This window comes from Erpetoichthys calabaricus, chromosome 2, assembly GCF_900747795.2.
Source record: "Erpetoichthys calabaricus chromosome 2, fErpCal1.3, whole genome shotgun sequence".
Taxonomy (NCBI): Eukaryota; Metazoa; Chordata; class Cladistia; order Polypteriformes; family Polypteridae; genus Erpetoichthys; species Erpetoichthys calabaricus.
In genome coordinates, this window is record NC_041395.2 from 309,188,381 (window position 1) to 309,212,512 (window position 24,132).

Below are 24,132 nucleotides of genomic sequence, written 5' to 3' on the forward strand. Positions count from 1 at the left end.
CATTGGGACCTTCAAAGCAGCAGAAATTTTTCTGTAACCTTCCCCAGATTTGTGCCTCGAGACAATCCTGTCTCGGAGGTCTACAGACAATTCCTTTGACTTCATGCTTGGTTTGTGCTCTAACATTAGCTGTCAACTGTGGGACCTTATATAGACAGGTGTGTGCCTTTCCAAATCATGTCCAATCAACTGAATTTACCACAGGTGGACTCCAATTAAGCTGCAGAAACATCTCAAGGATGATCAGGGGAAACAGGATGCACCTGAGCTCAGTTTTGAGCTTCATGGCAAAGGCTGTGAATACTTACTGTATGTACATGTGATTTCTCAGTTTTTTTATTTTTAATAAATTTGCAAAAACCACAAGTAAACTTTTTTCACGTTATCATTATGGGGTGTTGTGTGTAGAATTCTGAGGAAAAAAATGAATTTAATCCATTTTGGAATAAGGCTGTAACATAACAAAATATGGAAAAAGTGATGTGCTGTGAATACTTTCCGGATGCACTGTATATATATATATATATATATATATATATATATATATATATATATATATGTATATATACTAGGGGGCTTTGCACCCCTGCTCGCTTCGCTCGCCAACCCCCTGGCCAGCCTTTTTGCGGTTCTGCCACTCACGTATGGGGATATGGATGTACAATTTAAACAGATTTTCATTTTCATGGGAATACATATACATATGCATCAATGCAATGTATAACTGCCTGTGTTTGAATTTTGTTTCTTTCTCTCTATTAAATAAAATTACTTTTTCAAATGTTTGGCTCTAAGATTTATCAATTGTCTTTGCAAAAGCTATTCTAACAGGAAACTGTTAATGTTTTAATACGAATGGCATATCAAGATCTCCTTTGGTGTCTAATGTTATCCGCGAAAGATGTACTACATTACCTTTCTTGGATACATCCTTCTTTCTACAGTAATTCGTGCATTGGAAGAACGGACGTTTTTAATGGTTGTAGATATTCTTCGGGATATTGTAACTTATTGTTTTCATCTTCCTCACAATCACGACCAACTGTTTCAGCATAGTCTATTGATACACATTTAACCAGTTTGCTGTGTAACCGATCAACATTTTTGCCATTAATTTGTTTGACTTCCTCGTTGCTCAGTGCTAGGATTGCCCGTGTACTTTTTTTTTCTGTTGGTAACCCTTACTGATAGAATTCTTCAATAAGATTTGGACATATGTCTTCTTCAATTAGGAACTTAAAGTGAGGAAAACATTAAAATGTATAAGAGCTGGAGCACAGGTAGTGTGTCCGACAAAAGCATTCACACAAATGAGAGCTGAGAGGACTGTGGGTGTGGTTGAAATGTTTGAGAGGAGGGCGGGACTTGAAAAAATCCCAAGGCAAAAGTCTCATCCCACGGGACATGAAAAAATCTCTCTTCCAAAAAGTGTTGTCTTGTCAAAGGATTTATATATATATACTGTATATATGTATATATATATATATATATATATATATATATATATGCAGAAGTGTCTCATACTTGGAACTTAATTTGTTTCAGGAGGCCTTTTGAACTCTGAATTGTTTGAAATCCGAATCAGTTTACCCTGTTACAAATAATGGAAATTTCATGAATCCATTCCCAGATGCTAAGCAATACCCATTTCAATAAACTTAAACAGCAAATACACATAATTTAAGGTAAGAATAACACACTTAAATGACCTAACTAATACACTAAAAGATGAAAGCAATAAATAAAATACATAAATACTGCCTAATAAAATGAAAATTGCATTTACTGTACCTTAGTGAGGAGTGGTGATATCCCGTGTGGCTGGTGGAGAGGAAGAGAAAGGTTACTGTTTGGAAGGGGGGGTCACCTTCCATGAACACGCCAAATAACTGTACTTTGTGGTAAGTTCCTTTTTCACCTCAAACGTCAATAATATAGCCTTCCTCTTTGGCTTCGCTGCTTCCACACTCTTCATGGATGCCATGGTTAATAGATATATATATATATATACTGTATAATCAAGCACACCAAAAATAAAGTGAAAAAAGCACTGAAAATAAACGAGCGTAACGAAAGAGATGCTTCCACAATGAGATCGAGATATGACTTGGGTGCATAACAGATTATATTTACAGTCGCTGCTGAAGCGTCATCTGTTGTTGCATTATTTCACTGAGCAGACACTTCAAACATAGAAGTATTATTCAAACTCTGGATCAAATTCCTCTTGAATTTAACATTTGAACTCTGGAACATTAGAAGTTAGAATTGTTCGAAGTAGAAGGCACCACTATATATGTGCGTGTGTGTACGTTTGTATGTATTCACACTGTAGAATCAGAAAGTATTCAGACCCCTACACTTCATGCACACATTATTCTGTTTAAATGGATAAATTTGTCATTTTTTCCTATCAATCTGCACTCAATATCCCATAATGATGAAGTGAAAACATGTTTTCAGAAAGGTTTTCATGTTTATTAATAATCAAAATCTGAAATCTCTCATTCATTTATATTTTCAGACCCTTTTAGGTGGCAATCCAAATTGTGGTCTCGTTCATCCTCTTGGCTATAACTTTCTTTAAGATGTTTCTAGAACTTGATTGGAGTCTACCTGTGGCAACTTGAATTGATTGGACGTTATTAAGAAAGGCACACGGCTGTGCATCAAAGGTCAGCAATTCACATGGCAAGCTGAGACAAAAACCAAGTCATGAAGTTCATGGAACTCTCTGTAGACCTGCAAGATCAAATTTCTGTATAGTGAGGCATAGAGGGCAAGAGGATAAAAGAATTTGTAAAGCTTTTGGAAACAAGGGACCTGGTTCAAACCTAACAAACAGCCCTGGACCATTATCCCTCCTCCACCAGTCTACAGAAGACACTTTGCAGTCCAGAAGGCAGTGTTCTCCTGGCACCTGGCAAACCCAGATTCATCCATGAGACTGCCAGATACTGAAGTGGGACTCATCACCCCAGAGGACATGTTTTCACTGCTCTAGAGTGCAATGCCGAGGCATGGAATTGCACATAGTGACTTTATGCTCAGCCATGGAAACCCATTTCATGAAGCTTGTGACGCACAATTCTTATGCTGATGTTGTTTCCAAAAGCAGTCTGGAATTCTGCCATGAGTGATGTCACAACAGATAGGCAATTTTTATGTGCTGCAGGACACAGCGCCACCGCTCTTGTGAGTGGTCTACTGCTTTGTGGTTGTGCTGTTTCAACTCATCAACACTTCCACTTTTCAAAAACAGCACACAGTTGACCAGGGCAGATCTAGCAGAACTGAAACTTCACATACTTCCTTTTGGCAAAGCTGGCATCCTCTGACAGTGCCTACTGGAATGTTAAGTGCTCTTCAGTACAACCCATTCTATTGCCAGTGTCACTCAATTTAAATTGCATAACTATGTGCTGCATTTTATGCACCTGCTAACAGTGGCTAGGTTATTTTGCGCCCTAGGCCAAGCTTATTAGTGCACCAACCGACTGTTCAGTACCTAACCCGTGTGGCTGGGCTTTAACTCCCTTATGATCTGCGCCCTAACCAAATGTCTAATTCACTTTAATAGTGGTGCCCGCACTGACTGCTAACAATCAGTGTGGTTGAAACACCTGAACTCAATGATTTGGAGGGGTGTCTGTCCACATTACTTTTGACCATTTAGTGTAACAGACAATTTCTGGTCTGCCCTCTCATACCCTGGAAAAATGAAGGAAGTGGTCAGTTTTCAAGCTGCCAGCACTCAAATGTACATCAGGCTAATATGCAAGCAGAACATCGTCCCCATCCCAAATCTGAACAAAACGGCAACCATAAACACGGTGGACACTGAATCAAAGGCCGTCTGGTTCGAAATGATCAACTCTTTGACATTTATAATCAGGGTCAAACTACATGTGATTCTGCATTCTGGAATATCAGGGGGCTTTCCTGGGTGGATGATGCTTCTGATGGCTGCCTTCACACTGCTGGCCAGTATCTTGGTGTGGAACCTGAATTGTGTGCTTTTTCAGTACTTTGTTAATGTCGTTTACTTTGCTTACGTGACGGAGGCTCGCTTCCATCCTGCCTTAATCCACATTGCGTGCATCTCTTCTTTCCCACAGGTAAGCGGTCTCAGTGCACACCTGAATTGGCTCCACCCCCTCAAAACCAAATCCTGCCCCTCATTGGTGCTTCAGAGCTGATGAGCCAAGGCAGAGGCAGCGGTGGCTTGGACGCTCCCAGGAGGATTAACAGGTAAGTGCAAAAGCGGAGAAGACGGGGAAATGGTTGGGAAAAGCGTCGATTTTGGGTTCCCTTTTCATTTCCAAGGCAGTCTAGACCATGATGGTTGCGCATTAATGGGCATTAATTGCGGCCTCCGCGTCCATTACGGTACTCTCTTTGTCTCACCGTCTTGTGGGTGGAAACAAATATCGCGTCCCGCCGTCCAATCGACCGGATGTCCTTCAAATGTATCAGAAATGTGTTCTCTTACGAATACCAGGGTCACGCTGACAGAACCTGTCCGTATCCCCGGAGCAGAACCCAACTGTAGTTGTTAAGTAACGGCGCGAACCACCGAGCCACCTAGTCGTTCGTCTGTCATCCAGTGTTGCATGAAATCAACGGTTGCTTATCATTCTGCCAGATCAGAAAGTTTAGCTAGCATCTGTTAAGTTCTGTATGAGATGGTTCGTGTATTAATTTGTTACCTCTGTATACCTCAACTTTCTGTTCTGAATTGGTCCTAAATTTGTCGCTGTAATGAAGTGTACACGCGGACGCATGTGGTGTCGCTGTAAGAAAATGGATCGACTGAAAAAATAATAAAACGCCTCGGGTGTTCAGAAGCAAGAGAGCTAAAATGAAATGCTGAGGCCAGGCCGACTTTGTTAACAGCTAGCAATCCTTGTGGTTTGATTTGATCAATTCTGTTGTGGGGTAGGAGCAGCCATTTAATTAAACAAGTTCATTTAACAGTAATGCTTACCATGGGGGGTTCTGACTCCACCTGCGCCACTCCAGTATTATTAGGTGTTAGGTAGCTTTGGGTGACTGCAGGCTTTTAATTCACCTGCCTATCTTTACTATGTGCATATCTGGTGTTTAATTTATTTTGTTACTTTGTACTACCACCAGCATTTAAAAGTTCAGAATTACTCAAATATTGACGTTTTTGATAGAAATGGATATTTTTGAATCATACTTTTCCTTTGTTTTCTTTGTGTACATGTAAATGGTTGTATCTGTTCTATATACTGGTATGTAAAATGTGGTCAGGTGTTATCCAGTCGTAAAAATCAGCATTACTCTTCTTCTAAAGCTTTAATGTGGGGTTGCTATATTGGACAAGCCTCCTCCGCACTTGTCTGTTGTATACTTCTTTGCCTGCTACCACTTTCTCCCTTTGGTCCCCCTTTCACACAGTCCATCCACCTTCTCTTTGCTCTTCTCCTCCATCCCACCAACTCCACATCCACAATTCTTCTTCTCTCTTCTCATACCACTTTAACCTTCTTACCTGACTTTTCCTTGAGGTTTCCCCAACTCTAACTGCACCTCTCATTCTTTCACTCCTGATCTCATCAAGCCTTTCTACTCCATGCATTCATGTCAACATCCTCATGTCTGCAGCGTCCAGTTTCTTTTCATACATCTTTTTAGCTGCCAAGGTTTCTAGTCCAGACAACAATGCTGGCCTGACTATTGTTTTATACTCTTGCACCAATTCTTTGGCCACTATAACATTCCTGAGTCCCTTTTCCAGTTTTCCCAAACTGATTGCATCCTATGCTTTATTTCTGAATCTCTCTGTCCATCCCCTACGATTGTTGATTTCACATATTGGACCCTTTTCCACCCTTTCAAGTTTCTTTCCCTGGAAGTGAACTTCTCTATTTTGTTCTTGTTCCTTAAATATTCTTTTCCCAACTAATCTTAAGACTTCTATCCTCCATAGCTCTTTGTCACTCCTTCATTTTTCTTTTTTGTCATAGTCTTAGACATGTCATGCTGCCCCATGTCATCTGCAAATAGCTTCTTGTACCAGGGGGGATGATCTGCTATCCCCCTAGCAATAACATAAGTAGAGTAAAAAGAAACCGGCTTAATGATGATCCTTGATGTAGCCAAACCTTACCTGCAGATCCTTCTGTTATTCATACCCTGCTAATGTGAATATGTGACGTTAATGTGAGGACTAAAAGTGACGTTAACATGCAGCAGGCAATCCCATTTTTATTATGAGAACATCAATAATGTATTTGTTACTAGTAATCAGACCAACTCTCCATTCAGGCCTGTGCCTTTTTAGTATCACTTGTTTTTAGTGTCCCATTTCATGTGTCAAGGAGTTTGAAACTCTAGCGAGCAATGCATCCATCCATTTGTCCAACAGCAATCCTGTTTAAATCCAGTGTGGAGTTAGAGCTGATCCTGGAAGCATTTAGTGCAAGGCAGGAAACAAAAATGGATGGGCTGCCAGTTCATTGCAGGGCACATGACAACTTTAGAACAATACAGAGCAGCATTAATATACCATAAAAGAAGAAAGTTTACACTTGTTAGCTAGTCATTCACTGTTATTTTCCAAATTAGTCCAATAGAAGGTCATGTAGGACTGGAGCCTAACCGGGCTACATCAGGCACAAAGCAGGAAGCAACACTAAGAGTGGCATCAGGTTATTGTGGGGTTTACTCGCTTGCTTGAATGTCGGGGGACGATTTAGGGGCTCCAGTCAATCTGAACTGTGCATCATTGGGAAGTGGAAGGAAAACTGGAGTACCCAGGGAAAACAATGGGAACACAGGGAAAATGTGCAGACTCTGTAGAGAAAAACAAAATGCTGCAGTGTGAACCCAGGAGACTTGGACTGTGAGGCAGCATTGCTAACCATCCAACAAAAAGAAAGCTGAGGAAAACTATATTGCATAATATGCCTGTGCCATACAGCAAACGCCAGTAAAAGGATTAAAAAGTACAATAATGTTGAGTATAGTCACATTACTAATAGACAGAAGTGTTGCCTAATATTGCAGTTTTGCATACAATCTAAAGCACCCTATGACCGTGCCTGTACATTGAAAGAAAACAATTAGCTAAACAGGCACATCTCCAAAAGGTGAAGCAGGCAGATGGGCAAAGAAATTCCTGACAAACCAGTTGATCCTTCTCTTGTAACAGCCTTCAACCGTTAGAGAGTTTATACTTGTACTTTAGACAAGACAAAACTGGGCGTGGAATTAAAGATTATAACTTTGCTTTCTCACCTGGCTCTACAATGAACCTGTTTGGAACTCAACATGTGGGGATTTGGAGAGCTGAAGAACTTTTTTTTTTTTTTTTTAATTCAATAAAAGCTTAGGAAAGTGTCCTCCTATGCTTCCTATGTGCTCTAATCTTTGGGAATACACACACACACACACACACACATTCACACTCACTGAGGAAATTCTTAGGAACTCCTGCTTATCCGTGCAGTCATCTAATCAGCCAATCATGTGGCAGCAGCACAATGTATAAAATCATACAGATATACAGGTCAGGAGCTTCAGTTAATGTTCACATCAAACAATAGAATGGGGGGAAAAACACAATCTCAAGGATTTTGACTGTAGCATGATTGTTGATGCCAGAAGTGCTGGTTTGAGAATTTTTACAACTGCTGATCTCCTGGGATTTCATGCACAACAGTCTCCAGGAGTTACGCAGAATGGTGCAAGAAGCGAAACGCCCAGTGAGCAGCACTTGTGCAGTCAGGAAATGCCTGGTTAATAAGAGCAGGCAGAGGAGGACAGTCGGACTCATTTAAGTTGACAGAAAGGCCACAGTAACTCAGACAACCACTTTGTACAGATGTAGTGAGCACACAAGTATCTTGGGATGCACAGCACGTCCAACCTGGATGGACTTCAATAGCAGATGACCATGTTGGGTTCCACTCCTGTCAGCCAAGAACAGAAAGACGAGGCTGTGGTGGGTGCAGTGGATAGATGAAGAATGGAAAAATGTAGTCTGATGAATCTGTTTCTGCTGAGGCACACAGATGGTAAGGTCCGAATCTGGCACCAAAGTCATGAACCCATTCACTCAACCTGCTATGTGTGAACAGTCCAGGCTGGTGATGATGGTGATGTCATGGTGTTAGGAATGTTTTCTTGGCACCCTTTGGACCTGTTAATACCAATCAATCATCGCTTGAATGCCACGGCCTATCTGAGTATTGTTGCTGACCATGTGCATCCCTTCATGGCTGCAATGGACCCATCTTCTACTCACTACTTCCTGCATGATGATGCAGCTTGTTACAGAGCAAAAGTCATCTCAGACTGGATTCGTGAACGTAACCATGAGCTCAGTGACTTTCCCAGTCATTAACTCTGATTTCAATAGAACACATTTGGAATGTTGTAGAATGGGAGATTCATAGAATGTGCAGCTGGCAAACTTGAAGCAATTGTGTGATGCAGTCACATCAGCATGGACCAGAATCTCAAAGGAATGATCTTATGGAATCCATACCCTAAAGAACTGAGGCTCTTTTGAGAACAACAGGAGGCCCTACCCAGTGCTAGTATAGTGATCCTAAGAGCTAACTCTGAGAGAATATATAATTTATTTTTTTTAAAGAATGAACACAGAATTCCTAAAATAGATGTTGGCTTGAATGCTGTCATAAGAAGAGCACTGTGTGCCGGGATCGTCCGTGTCCTGTATCAGGGTCTAATGGCTGCTGCCATACACATCAGGTGTGCTGCATTTTCAACTTCACTCTCTGGGTATTATATGGATAATCCTGTGACTGTGTGGGTTGGCTTTTCACTCCCTTGTCACCTCCGGTAGCCTCTTCAAACCTGAACTGTCAATAGTCTTGAACTGAGATGAGCCGGTCAAATGAGGACACACACATCCAGCAGGGGGTTGGTGTAAAAAGTGTCCAGTGCTTTTATTACAAATCTAATCAGAAACAGTGTTCAAGAAGTGTACCGCTTCATACCCATAAATAAATCCATAAACATAGTGTCCATGGGGAGGTTCAAATATCCAAGAAGTAAATATTCCTTTAAAACGGGGTTAAAATCACAGGCAGGAATCTGTTCCATAGAACACTCGCAAGCCCTTGTGCATCTTTCAAAAACTGATGTATCCTCTGCTTACCCCGCACAAGATCTTGCAGTAGATGAGACGTCCTTCTGATGGGTTCAGTCAACTCTAAATACAGGGTCGTCCAGATCTAATTATGCAACTGTTCGACTGACAACCATCCCCCCGCCATTTTGGAATGCAGGGCAGGTGCTGCCATCTTTTGGCAACAAAAAGAATTTTAAGTGAAATCTCTCTGTGCAGGTCTGGTGCTGTGAATTCTCTATGTAATAAACTTAAGTTATAGTGTAATGAAAATTGCATAATTAGATCTGGACCACCCTATACCTGGCTTGGGTCCCCTTTGCCAGGCCTTCAGCATTCATGGGGCACCACGCTGAGCCACACACACACGTCTCAATAGGCGCGCCCCTTCTTCAGCCCCAGGCTCCTCTCACTGAGCCTCGCTCCTGCCTCCATTCCCTTCCATGCTGGCATCCTCCGATCTTGCCATCTCTGTCCTTCTTTCTGTTCTTGTTTCTTTCTCTCTTTCTGTTCTGCTTTTTTCTTTTTATCCCCTTTTCCCACTCTCTGTACCGGTTCCTGTATATGGCCTGATTGGGTTCAAATGTGTCCTCTGAATGAGGCACCTGACTGATCCACTCACACTTGCACAGGAGTGCACGATCAGCCAAGCACTGCAATCCACCCCGGAGCAGTGCTGTCCTGCGCACACCTCTACCCGTTCTGAGCCCACACTCTCTCTGGATGTGATTATTTCTTTAAAAACTTGCACAGTGCCATGGATCGCTTATCACAAAGCCAAAAAATAATAATAGGAAGAAAACTGAATACTAGAGTAGCACAGTAGTTTGCTCTGAAGTCTCACAGTGTGCCTGTGTTCTTTGCTCATTCCTTTCTCTTCTCTTCTTCTGAGTACCCCGACGGTCCTCTCACCTCCTCAAAGACATGCATGTTAGGTTTGGCAATTCCCAGTTGGCCTTGTGCAAGTGGATCTTGTGATGGACCGGTGTCCCATCCAAGGATGGTTCCTGCCTTGCTCCTGGGATTGACATTGGCCCTTGGCTACCCTGAATTGCATTACCTCGGTTTGAGAATGTTATGCTATGACACCGTTTAGGGTTTGGGTTTACAGTAGTAAACACTGACCATCTGTTCCTGTAGAGTCGAGGCTGAATTTTATTACCAGCGTCCTCTAAGCCTTTATACTTGGGTGGAGCGTTTCTTCATTCACATAGGAGAGGAGTTAAGTTTTCTCTGTTTGTTGTTGTTGCTTTCTTTTTTTGTAAGTAACTCGAGACATAAATGAAAGTCGGGCTAAAGAATTCCTCTGTATGACTCACAGCTCCCAGCCTTGGTGGAATAAGTGAGACTAATGATTCCCAAAAACACACACACACGCGCACACACACAAACACGCACATTAAAGCAACTCACAAAATTAAGTTTGTTCCTGCTTTTCAGGGTGGAAGAGCGGTAGATTAAAAGCACAAAGCTGACAGCAGGGCAATGGCGGACGGCTTGGAGCAGGGTGGATAAACGGCACAACGGCATTGCTGTCTCCACTTTAAAAATAGCTCCCATAAACAGCTCGTGTGTTCCTGCCCTCTTGAGGGGAGCTTTATTTCCACTTGTGTCCTGGAGGAAAAAGTCACGGGTGTGGCTTTTACCGAAATTTGAGATTTGTGTGGTGGCCTGAAAGCTGTGACAAGCACAGAAGAGGTAAGACGAGACAAGTTGAAACGAGACACTGGAATGTGCAGTTTGTGTTTTTTCTTCCTGAGGCGTGTGGAATTCCCGGGGAAGACGTCGTGATTTTGAAATCTGAGCTGTTAATGGGGTAAAAGTCTGCTCGGCAAACTTTTTGGAAAAACGAAGCAGGCACTTGCGTACAACATGGTGTCACAGTGGTTGCCGCTGTAGCTTTGCAGCTGTAAGGGAAGTCGATGAGAAAGGTTTGGTTTTACAATTTGTGTAGAGTATCCACATATTTCTGGCATTCTAGTATTTCATTAAGTATTCCATTGTTTTTATGCTTTATAAAGAAAAGCATGAGACTCTAAGTTGGCTTGATATGCATGAGGATGTCATGTGAGGGACTGGCATTCTATCACTTTATGCTATCAGAATAGACATCAGCCCTCTCTGCCCACCGGAAGACTACAGTGGAAAAACTGATGGATCAGAAGTCTGCAGAAGTGCCGTTTCATTTCCTAAAGAAGTGAAAAATGTGCTACTATGATAGAATGTGTGTTCCTCCTTCTCCAGATGTGCTTGATTACACCACTCTTTGGATTATTAACCCTCTCTTGTCTCTTTCTCTCTTTCTTTTCAGGAAATCTACAAAATACAACTGCCATCTTAACCTAATGGCATAAGTTCTGTAATAACAAGGAATCTACTGAACAGAAACCCTACAGGTGGAAGTCGCTTCTTGGCATCTTATCCAAGGGAGTGCAAGGACAGAGTGCAAGGATGGCTTCGTTAATAACGGAGAACTTTAAATTCATTGCACTTTTCTTTAAAAGCAAAGATGTGATGATCTTTAATGGGCTGATAGCACTGGGGACGGTTGCAAGCCAGGAGGTGTACAGCGTCTTTGCCTTTAGTTGCCCGTGCTCCCCAGAGCGAAACTACCTCTATGGCTTGGCTGCCATCGGTGTGCCTGCGCTGGTGTTGTTCCTTATTGGCGTCATGCTTAACAGGAATACCTGGAACATGGTCTCAGAATGTCGTCTTCGAGCGTGTAAGAACTTCTCGGCGGCTGCCGCCTTTGCCCTCTTGGCCTCCATCGCAGGCAGGGCATTGGTAGCTCCTTTGACGTGGTCAGTCATCTCTCTTCTACGCGGAGAGCCCTACGTCTGTGCCCTGAGCGAGTTTGTCGATACCACATCTCTTAAAAGTTTCTCCACAGACCTAGATGCAAGCGTTCTTGCTCAGCTGCCATGTAAAGAGATCATCGGTGTGGATACAAAATTGAGAGAACAGGTTGTGAGGAGGCTCAAATATGAATCTCAGGTAATTTTATGTTCCCTACTGTAGATGTAACATTTATTGGTCACACACCATATGGGTGAAACTTTTCCTGGACTCAAAAGAAAAAGGACCAAATGTATCCTTTGAGATTTCAAAGAATTGGTGGGTCACGGTGGCTAATGCAGCTCTCTTTGGATTTTGTGTATTTCCCTGGTCCATATGTGTTTTAGGTTAATTAGTTGTGACTCAGAAACCAGAAGTGGCAGAGATAGGACCCCAATCCCTTGATCCTTTAATTATATAAGTGGCTGACCTGTCACCCAAACAAAAGCTTAACCCAGTCATTTGGATTGTTGAGGGTGGATACTAATCTATTTGAAAATCAAAGTACACCCTCTTTCAATTGTAAGGTTTTACGTATCGGGTGTGGCCTGAAGGGGGCACTCCAGCTCCCCACACCCGACACAGACAGACACAAGGCACAAGTTCAACACAAACACAGGATTTTATTATGGAAAACACTTCCCAGAATCGTTTCCCACACGCAATACAAAGTCCAAACACTTTCCACTCTCTCCATCTCCTCCTTTCTCCAGCAAGCTTCGTCTTCTCCCTCTCAATTCGGGCTCTTGGAGCAATGGAAGCTGGCTCCTTTGATGCTGTACCTGGGAGTACTTCCGGTGGCCCATTAGTGTGGTGCAGAGGCACTTCAGGGTGAGGTGGGACCCCAATGAAGTAGGGCTCAGGAGTCCCTGCTGCACCCCCTGGTTGCACCCCTGGAACCCAACAGGACTGAGCCACCAAACTCCAATTGTCAATGTGCCCAGTGGGAATCCGTGGCACTATAGTAACCTGGGGGGCTGCCACCTAGTGACCCAGGAGCGATAATGTCCTGAGCACACTTTCTCCCCTAGTCCTTCCATTAAGGAGGGGTTCTGGCTGGGCAAAGGCATTAGGCATCCGCCACATGGGACAGAACAAAAAAATCATCTGATCCATGGCAGGTTTTAAAATTAGGTAAATACTACCTCAGGTGAACAGCAACACATGACGTATTACACTGTGGCATAATTTATTTAACAAAAACTAAGCCAAAATGCAGAAGCAGTGTGTGAAAAATTAATTCCTATGGAAGCAGTAAGTTTGTACTTAAGAGGGTGAGTATCAGCTAGGTGCTGCTAATCAATGCACTTGATTAATTGATCATCGGCAAGTGAGACCACCTCAATAAGAGCAGATATTTTGGAGGTTTGCTGGTCTGGAGCATTGAGATGAGTGTTAATGCCAAGGAGGAAAGCAATAATATCAGAGAAGCAATTGTTACTGTCCATCAATCTTCTACAGTCAGAAAGATTATTCACAACTGGAAAACATCCAAGGCAGTTGGCAATCTTCCCAGGATTGGACATCTCAGCAAATTCACCCCAAGGTCAGACTATGCAATGCTTGGAGAAACTCAAAAAAAAAAAATCCCAAGAGCTACATCTCCGACTCCACAGGCCTCAGTTAGTATGTTAAATGTTAAAGTTCATGACAGTACAATTTGAAAAAGACTGAACAAGTATGGCTTATTAGGAAGGGTTTCCAGGAGAAAACCTCTTCTCTCTAAAAAGAACATGTTAGCATGGCTTAGGCTTACAAAGTTGCATCTGAACAAATCACAAGACTTCTGGAACAATGTCCTTTGGACAGGCAAGTCCAAAGTTGAGATGCTTGGCTATATCACACAGCGCCACGTTTGGTGAAAACATAAACACCGCATACCAGCTGTCAAGCATGGTAGTGGTGGCCTGATGATTTGGGCTTGTTTTGTCACCACAGGATCCGAGCACCTTGCAGTCATGGAGTTGACCTTGAACGTTTAGCAAAGTATTACAGGGTCAAATGCGAGGCCATCTTTCCAACAGCTAAAGCTTGGCCAAAATTGGGTCATGCAACAGGATAATGATCCCAAGCACACCAGCAAATCAACAATAGAATGGCTGAAAAAGAAAAGAATCAAGATGTTACAATGCCCCAGTCAAAGTCCAGACCTCCACCCGATTGAAATGCTGTGGTGGGACCTTAATAGGGCTGTGCATAAACGAATGGCCACAAACCTCAATGAACTGAAGCAACGCTGTAAAGAAAGGTGGGCCAAAATTTCTCCACAACGATGTGAGAGACCGATAAAGTCAGACTGGAAACAATGACGTCAAGTTATTGCCACTCAAGGTGCTTCTACAAGCTATTGAATCATGGGGTGTACATAGTTTTTCACATGTGGCTTCTCCATTTTGGCTTCATTTTTGTTAAATAAATAACGACACAGTGGAATCTGTTGTTTTACACCAGAGGTTATACCTGTAGATGTAAAACATTTTAGAACCTGGTAAGTACCAGATTTTTTTTTTTTTAATTATAATACTTAAAACCATAGGGTGTACTTTCTTTTTCACATGAATGTAAATTTCCAGTATACAGTTGAATTAATCTTTGTGTTGGTTCCAAGGATTACTTTAATAAAGTGCTGATGTAAAATGAATTTAAATTAAATAAACATCAGTCAACCAAGCAGTACACTGTAATGAGATCAGCGCCACCATAAAGAAGGTGAACGAACGTCAACAGAATAGACTCGATGCTCAGATGCCAAACTAGAGTTGATGAAAGAATGGCATTAAGTGACCAAAGCAAAAATTCAACTGGCCAATAAAGGCTTTGAACATCACAGCGGGAGCTATAAACTTCATTTTTTTTTCAATCATATACAATATTCATCAAAGTCTACAGACTATATCCCCCCCAACACACAACAACAGGATAGAGCCTCGCTAAGACAAATGGCACATGTACTCTATAAGCAGAAATGAACAGGGTGCAGATCACACACACACACACACAGCAAAGAAAGGCCAATAGGAGTCTAAACTGCACAGTGAAAAAAATTAATGGGATAATGCCTTTCTTGTACATGCATGGAAATTTCTTGTACATACAGGATACTGTATGTACTTATGAGATATTTTCACATACTGTATGTACAGGATACCTGAAGCACACTTGTGTAGTTTTTTTTAATCTAACTATCTCAGATGTACGTGACAGTTTATAGTACGTTTATGAAAGTATCCCATACATGCAAGATATTTTCACTTGCGTATGAGATAATTTACCCCATGATTTTCTTTCTTTCTTTTTTTTTTTTTTTTTTTTTTAAAACGTTTGCCATCCTGCTTTCCTGCCCCCCTCCCCCCACCCTCTACAAACACCTCCCACTTGGCCTGTGGTACGCGTCAGCCACTTCATGTTTCTGCCGCTCACTTTATGAAGAGGGAGGTGTACGGACCACAAGGAGACGCAGTCGCTCCTCCGAAACCCCCTCTTGAGCGGTGATACAATAGGAAACAAATAGTTTTTTTTTTTTTTTTTTAAAAACCTCCTCTTTGCCCGATCAGCTTCTGGTTTGCTGCTGCTGTCATGCTGTGTGGTCTTTATATCTTTATCTTGCACGGCAAACTTCTGTCATATCACCTATGTCCGTATATTCAATCTTTTTTCGTTTTTACCGTTTCGTCAGTATCGCATTGAATTTTGATTCCATGTTTGGAATTGCATCGTGACAACGCAATGTATAACTGCCCGTGAGTGAATATCATTTATTTCTCTCTCCAAGAAATGTGTCTGACAATAGCATTCACATAAATGAGAAATGATTTCTCTCACGGGATTTCACATTCACCAAACAACAAATCTTTTCATTCTCACAGATACGCCTCTTCATTGGATAGAAACGCTACTTTTTTTTTTCTGATAGCAACACGAAGTAGATGATCTACAAGTCTCTGTTTAAATCTGAACAGTATATTTGATCTCTTTTCGCTGTTCTGTTATTTCATCAAGTAATAATTTCCGTTTGTTTGCACTAATGTGATCTTTACTATCATTTTTTTTTTTTTTTTTGAGACTTTCGAATTTTCGTACTTTCATTATCTCTAACCTGCTCTGCATGTGTATCGCGCCAACATTTTTGAATTCTTTACGACGCTCTACTTTGTCATCTACTCTTTGTCTTTTATTTCCGGCCCTGGGCTTGGTTAAATCTCTTGGCACAAAGTCTCATCTTGCAGGACGTGAAACTATCTCTCTGAGAAAATCATGTCTTGTCTCTTTTTTTATAATGGAGAGATTGTATTGATTTTTATGAAAATAAAATAATATTCCATACAAGCAAGTCAAGTTTTAACAAAGCTAGGTTCAAAACAAATCTACCCCCACCCCTGAGAAAGAGAGCTAGGCCAACAGAGTAAAATTTTAAACTAGTAAAAATAAGTAAATAGGTAAATTAATAAATGAATAAAAATAAATAGAATAAAAAAGAGGGGAGAGAATCTGCTTCCTCAATTTAAATGCTTATTCTAAAATATTATTGATTAGGTCCTGCCAGGTTTTGAAAAAGTTTTGTACAGATCCTCTAAGTGAGAATTTGATTTTTTCCCCCAATTTTAAATAATATGTAACATCAGTTACCCACTGACTTAAAAGAGGTGAGTTAGGATTCTTCCAGTTGAGTAAAACAAGTCTACGTGCTAATAGTGAAGTAAAGGCAATTAAAGTTTGTTTGTCCTTCTCCACTTTAAGCCCCTCTGTGCACCCACCAAACGCAGCTGTTAGTGGATTAGTGGCGATTGTGACCCCAAAGCTGTCTGAAAGGCATTTAAAGATTTTGATCCAGAATGATGTTAATTTGGTGCATGGCCAGAACATGTGAGGCTGGAGCTCGATTGCAGCATTCACAGGTTGGATCTTGCCCTGGAAACATTTTGGACAATTTTAAATGAGACAGATGCGCTTGATTTATATAATTTTAAATTGAATAATTGTATGCTTTGCGCATATGGAACTCGAGTGAATTCTGTACATGGCGACCTTCCATTCCATTTCTGAGATGTTGAGTGAGAGATTTTCTTTCACTGTGTGGTTCAGAGCTTCCGTAAAACTGAGGTCAGCACAATATTGTAACCTACTCTATACTAGCTGCTCACTTAAAAGTAATAATCTCCATACAGTCTTCCATTTAGTGATGTGGTGATAGAAAGCTCCTTCATTTCAGAAGACTAACATAAGTAATTTGACGCTTGAGAGACGTTGACTCCGTCCTCCATATCTGGTTAATTAATTAATTGTTGCATTGATATAGTATTTAAGTTAAATGTTTTCAAGGTTTCCATTCCAACTGCAGTAGTTTACTGCACAGTCCCACAAACCCTAATGTGAAGAAGTGTTTCTTAAATGCACTTCTCTTTCATTTTTGCTATTATTTTTGCATATATGGATCACATCATTTTTCTAAATGGTGTCTAAGCATGTTGTGGTAAAGTCAAGAGAGGTCAGCTTTAATTCCATGGCAGTCTCTTGTAAGTACAAATATTCCCCTAACCTCTACAGTCCAATTTAAAATATACAAAAATACATAACTCCAGGTATATCCAGCAAGTTGTGTACACTTTAACCTAAAAGAATGCAAGTGCCACATGGAATGGTGATACAAATAAAAAATATCTCCAATATGCTTTGATTGTAGCTCAATAATTTAAGACTAGTTCATCATGTCTTCAGCCGATGTCCAGTCATTGGGTATGTCAGATTTGCTGACCGCAGTGGCTGATCTCATTGTCAGTTTAAATGACTAACAATCTCTGCCCACTTTGTATTTGTCAACTGAGTACTGACTTTCTAGAGCAGTCGTGCTTGCCCCCTTTTCTTGTTTTCCACTAGAGGTGCTACCTATCTAAGACGGGCTGAAACCTAAGCAATCAATGTAGACATTTGTGTTAACTTTTGCAGTGCACCATAAACTGCACATGTCTCTGTTATATGCAATTTGATATGGGATTTGTAAAAGCAGTGTTAATGTTTGTGATGTGCCATCTGTTGGAATGACAGAGACATAGCAACCAGACAGAGACACTTTTTATTAAAGTGGATTCTGTAGAGGTAAGTAAAACATAAGATACTAGACATGAGCTTCTTTTCTGCTTGTGGGGTCCAAAACACCCCCATTATTGCATTCTATGTCTAGAGGAGCATTTGTTGCTTGTCAGCTCTCATGCACACAGAGCCGACCCCTAAGACTAAAGATAAAATCAAATCAGATTGATTTTATTAGACTGAATGGCTGGGCATGTTGCATTAAGCGACCAGCTTCACAGGCATATACCATCCACTCAATAAGATTAGGAAAATGAAGGTGATGACTGAAAATCGCTGGCAAAGTTGCCTCATATGACATTACTTCAGCAGTATATTGCTCTGTTGTACATTTTCTTAAGGTTCATTTGGTAGGTAATTGCTAGAAATGAGCAGCATATTGTAGATATTGTGTTACTGTGATGATCAATTTTCCCCATCCAAGATTGGTATCTGCTTTATATCTACTGCTGCTGGGGAAAGTTTCCATCTCTCTGCAACCCAGAACTGGACTTGGCAATAGAGAAGATGAATGGATACATCCATTCTGGCTTTGATAGACAGATAGCTTTATTTATTTGTCCTCAGGTGCACATTTGGATTTTTATAGAAGTTCATTACATAAACTAATAAATATATACAATTATACTATGGTCTGGATACACCCCAGAGTGACTAAAAAGAAAGAAAACTTCAGACTTGACAGCCACAGTCCCAGTGAGGTATTATGCAGGCACATTGCTGTTGGTATTAAGGAGCCCCCGTTGCGTTTCTTGACACACTTCTGCTGTATAATTCATTGGCTGAAAGTCCTCAGTGTTGGTGTGTTAGAAGACAGATGATGTGCAGCACTGTTCATAATGACATTCAGCTTTCTTTTAATTCTCTCCTTTGCTACGACCTCCAGGGTGTCCACAGTGTGTCCTATTACTGAATCTAATTTAAATTAGCTTGTTTGTTTGGGGGGTCTCTCTTGAAGTAATGTTACCAACCCAGCACACCAATACATAGAATATCACACTGGCCGTCACACAATTATAAAATATGTGAAGGATGTCACTTCCCACATTAAAGGAGTGCAGTTTCATAAGGAAGAAGAGCCTGCTGTGCCCTTTCTTATATAGTTCCCTCATGAGACGTGGACCCTCAAGTATTGTATTTGTAGGAGTGGACCACCTCTTCATCCACTCCCTGAATAGTGACTGGATATTTGTGCAGTGAAAGTCAATAAGCAGCTCCCTGGTTTTGCTGCTGCTAAGATGCAGACAATTCTCTTTGCACCAAGAAACAAAGTTCTCTCCTCCATCTCATCCCCTTTATCAATACACCCCATAAGTGCAGAATCATCTCCATATTTCTGCAAGTGACATGATCTGGTGTTCTATTTGTAGTCCGAGGTGTACAGAGTGACGAGTGAAGGAGACAGGACTGATCCTTGTGGTGCTCCAGTGTTGCTCACATCCGGATCACAATCACAGTCCTTGAGTCTCCCAAACTGCGGACTCCCTATAGACTGTCCATTATTAATGAACCACTTGAAATACCATTTTGTTGTCTTAGTGTGGTGCAATATATAACACATTATCAGTTAATTAAATGTTAATATTGGAAAACACTAGCACTTTGTTCAGTATACCACTTATGAAGAATATATGTTTTTAGGAAAAGACATTTTGATATGTCTGGTGATAACACAATGAAACAATGAAATAAAGTCAGTTTTGACAAGAGGTTTATTTTTCTTAATCCCCCCAACCCCCAACCATCTTGGAGTCTTTCCATCCTCATTTAATTACCTATTAGTGCACTTTAAAGCATAGCTCACGCGCCACAGAAGGCCTTGCACACTGATGTCACTTTCAGATGCTTTTGGTTTTTAATTTCTATAATGAGTCCCCTACTGAGCCACATCGTCACACAGAACAGCTGCCTAGTCTGTGAGATGTGAATAGTGATGACTAAAACGTATTCTGAATTCTTTCTCTCTCTCTCTGACTACTTTGTAGCTTCTCGGATGGCTGTTAGTAGGATCAACAGCCATCACAATCTTCTTGCTTATGTGCCTTAAGCGCTGCTGCTCACCTTTGGGATTTCACCAGGAGTCTTACTGGTCACAGTACCGTGACAATGAGAATGAGCTTTTCAGCCGCACTGCTGATTTACATGCAAAGATTTTGGCTGCTACTAATGTCAAGAGGTTTTTTGGCTTTGTGGCCTTGGATAAAGAGGAGAAAGAAATAGTGAAGGACTTTCAAGTCGAAGATGCAACACCAAGCCTGAGCTGGAACAATATCACCGGAGTATACCTCTACCGGGAAAACAAAGGTATTCCTCTTTACAGTCGCCTGCACAAGTGGGCCAAGGGAGTTATGGACTCTTCCCTGGATGATAACAAGAAAGAATCTGATTTCTTTGCCATTTGATAAACTTTTTGTGTGTAATTCTGTTGCAGAAAGAGTAGAAAACATCAATGTTGTTGTCTTCCTTCCAGTTGTGTAAGAACCCTGTCTCCCTTTAAATTACAACTACCTTAGAACCACTACCTCACCACATATCATTGTTCAGGAAATCTGCAGCTCACTTGCAGAAAATGTGATTGTGCTGAGTTGAGTCATTTTGAGTATTAAAAATAAGTTATTCATACAGATGACACAATAAGCATCTTCGCTGTTATTGTTTTTATTTTAAATGTCTTTCAGGTTAAAATAATTAGGACGGGCACACCAAGTACTAGATAGATCCAAATTTCAGGTGGCCCTTGTTATTCTAGTATAGCATATGGATATAAAATGAAAACGTAATTAATGGAGTTATTTAGAACACAGGTATTGTATGCTAATAGACTGGTGTGAGTCTTAAAGAATTAGTGATCCTGATACTTCATTGTTATAATTTTATTATAAAACATCTTCACATAAAAGTTTGATGCAGAAGTAAAATAATTCTCTGTAGTCTGACTCTTCAGCTGCATGTCTGTTGTGTTGGGTTTTATACATTTCATTTTTTTAATTAAATATTGCAGTTCTGTGCTTTGACTGTTTGGGGTGTAAGAACACAATGCAACATATACACATACTGTGTGTTTGCATGTTTTATATTTTCATATTTTAATTTCGGCTAATTTTCAGATGTTGAACTAAGTGGAAAGGATTTAGAGCTCCCATGAACTAAAATTAGCAATTTTTGTTAAGGTACTTTATTAAGTAGTTTTTAAAAAGTCTTGTTCTTTTGAATGCTGTCAATGAAGATTTTTTAAAATGTTTTTATACACATAAATATGTTGAACATATAATAAATGGAAGTCATCCACATGCTTTGTGTTGCTTGTTCTTTAGACTATACCTTTTTTGATTTTCACAAATATTAGATGAACACTTTGCCATTGTGCCAAGATGAGTAAATCCACCTGACTTGCTTGATTGGTCTGTTGCCGATTTATTTTCATTATTCTGATCCATCGTTACACTGCAGCATATCACTTAGATGAGCTGTGTCTATCCATCCATTTTCCAACCCGCTGAATCCGAACACAGTGTCACGGGGGTCTGCTGGAGCCAATCCCAGCCAACACAGGGCGCAAGGCAGGAACCACTCCTGGGCAGGGCGCCAACCCAGCTGTGTCTATGTGGTGACATTTTCTCTGAGATTATACTTCATCACAAATCTAAACAGTATTACAGTATATATTGTAACAAGCTCTGGGTCCAGACCTCAGAGGGACATACATGCTAAACAGGTGGCAGCAGACTGACTGTGGGGGTGGAATTACCTGGAGAAGCCGATCATAAAGCAACTCGTGTAGGGCAGGTAAGAGGACATGCACAGGGCACTTTGAAGAGCACTTTGATCGGATGTGTCTCCTGGCTGCTGAAACCTATTGCCTTGGACTGGACCCTGTACTTGGGTAGGCTTGCAGAGAGCCGGGGGAATAGTATGGCATACAGGTTGCCTCTGACCCCAGCTGAGGTGCAGCTGGGAGGCATGCATGAAGGGACAAAGGAACAATCGGCTTTGTGTGTGGCGCCACTGAAGACCTGGGCGCCAGGTAAAAACAACCATGAAGATACGAACGGTCCTTTTAAGGGCCACTTCCCAGCAATCGGCGTTAAGAGGCTAATTCCATTCCTCCATGTCTTAAACCCCCGTGTTGATACTATATCAAATTATTTTAACTGTTAGTGTTCAGGGATGCAAACTATATACAGAAGTCCTGCAATTCACACTTTAACATATTTAAGGCACATCTATACAAAAATGACCTCTATCCACCTTAGCGTTTTCGCATAATTTTCAAAAGTATCTCTGTCCATATTAACACGACTGCAATCACATATGACATACACATTCATGTACACTGGGCATTAGTGATGTGCAATGTATGAATGACCTAGTTATTTTGTACTTGTCTTGGTGTATGAACGAACACACTGGTTCAATGACATTAAAGAACAAATCTTTTCGAGGCATGCGCACTGTGTTCTACATTTTATGTTACATTCCACGACAATCGGGAGCTATCCTCTTAACTTCACTTAAATGGCTGCTGACGTTGATAAACAGCCTATTGGTAAACTGTTTCAACAAACGGTCATGACAACAACTAGCCAATGACTGGCTTGGTAGAAGACACCAAGCACCTCCTATTGATCGGTTCACTCTGACTGAGTGACTGTGAGCGTCTCAGTACATTGACTGATTGAATGAACCAGAATGCCCCTACTGATCTGGAGACGTTAGTTCACGAACTGCAGACAACTGACTCGCTGTACACAACACTCAACTAGTTCACCAAAAGAATCAGGTTGTGTACTGAACTGATGACAAGAGTCTCGCAATTCAATTCACTGATTACATGGGTATGGCAGATTGCATCAGAAAAGATGGGATATAAAAGAAGGAAGATTAATCCAAAACTGAAAAAAATTTTATTTAGTCAGATTTCAATGTTCTCACAGTTTTATTGCGATGTGTGCACTATTCTAAGGTTGTATTGTACTATTGTTTATTTATTTAATGTTGAATTTTTTATTTGCAAGCAAATCGTGCTTGTGAAAATTTCGCAAGAATAAAAGCGTTGATGAAATGATGATGAGGGAGAGAAGAACATGACACGCTACAGTAAGAAAGCAGATTATTTTAATAAGTAGTGATTCATGACAGGACTCAATATTACAATAGTCCTATGATTAGTATGGAAGTTATTATAATTACAACAACAACAAATATTTACAAAACAAAGTGTAACATGAACAGGTTAACAGAACATATTGGATAAGATGGGAAATGCAGGGCACATGTAAGTCAGTATGTGTGAAGTGTGGTCGTCAGGTAATGTAGTATACCAAATGTCTATAATAATTGTCAGAAAATTTGTTGCATAAACGTTAATGTCAGCGAAAATATTCTCTGGTATGTAACCTACAAGTACCTGTACGTTTAACCCGGGTTTCAATGCAACTCTGGCAAATGTGGTGTACTACAACTGGCCATGGGTAAAAACAGGGCCTGGCAAGTAAGTCCGACGCTATTAAATGTTTGTCCTTGTGACTTGGTAATAGCCAAGTCCCTGTTCGTTTAGCATATTGTATGACTATGGCGTAATATAAAGGGAATACAGTGATCCCCCGCCGATCGCGGAAGTTACGTTCCAATTCCATCAGCGATAGGTGAAAATCCGCGATATAGAACGACCATATAAATAAACATTTTTTTATGGTTTCAGCCTTAAAATACCCCTCCCACACGCTTTAAAAACATGTAAACCTATTAAAACACACTTTGTAAACACATAAGATATGTGGATGTCGGGCTAAGGATATGAGTAACACAATAATAATAATATAATAATGTAGTGTACCAACGATTCATTCAAGCGGTAATGGTGACGTCCACGTAACGCTTTCCTTCCCTTCTTAGAAGATGCAGGACGCTTGGAAGCCATCGTAGGGCTTAAAACAAAACGAAAAGTTCACAAAAAGTTTGCTCACAACAATCAGAACACAAGCAAGGTATGCGATACCCAGAGAACTGAGATGCGTCGGGGACCCATGCTCGCTGTTCTTGCAAGATTACACCACGTTAGCAGCAGCCAATCAGAGTGGGATTTT

At 40.9% G+C, this 24,132-nt stretch overlaps 2 protein-coding genes across 3 annotated transcripts in view; both read left to right on the forward strand.

The window, feature by feature from the left end:
• Nucleotides 1-24,132, forward strand: part of atp5md (ATP synthase membrane subunit k) — a 550,207-nt gene that overhangs the window by 269,126 nt on the left and 256,949 nt on the right. The gene's annotated exons all lie outside the window — the stretch shown is intronic.
• Nucleotides 4,160-21,327, forward strand: LOC114647238 (calcium homeostasis modulator protein 2-like). Of its 2 annotated transcripts, none has more exons than XM_028795878.2 (3): nucleotides 4,160-4,251; nucleotides 11,436-12,118; nucleotides 20,032-21,327. In XM_028795878.2, the coding sequence occupies exons 2-3, from the start codon at nucleotides 11,576-11,578 to the stop codon at nucleotides 20,446-20,448; spliced, it is 960 nt and encodes a 319-aa protein (XP_028651711.1). In that variant the 5' UTR covers nucleotides 4,160-4,251; nucleotides 11,436-11,575; the 3' UTR covers nucleotides 20,449-21,327. The 2 variants fall into 2 exon arrangements, with proteins under 2 accessions (XP_028651711.1, XP_051778146.1); XM_051922186.1 differs by lacking the exon at nucleotides 4,160-4,251 and adding an exon at nucleotides 10,530-10,822.

Bases quoted from the DNA above. Each gene is read 5' to 3' on its own strand.
- LOC114647238 (XM_028795878.2), top strand. From the start codon at position 11,576: ATGGCTTCGTTAATAACGGAGAACTTTAAATTCATTGCACTTTTCTTT. The intron at 12,119-20,031 runs GTAATTTTATGT...ACTACTTTGTAG, and splicing joins GGCTCAAATATGAATCTCAG to CTTCTCGGATGGCTGTTAGT.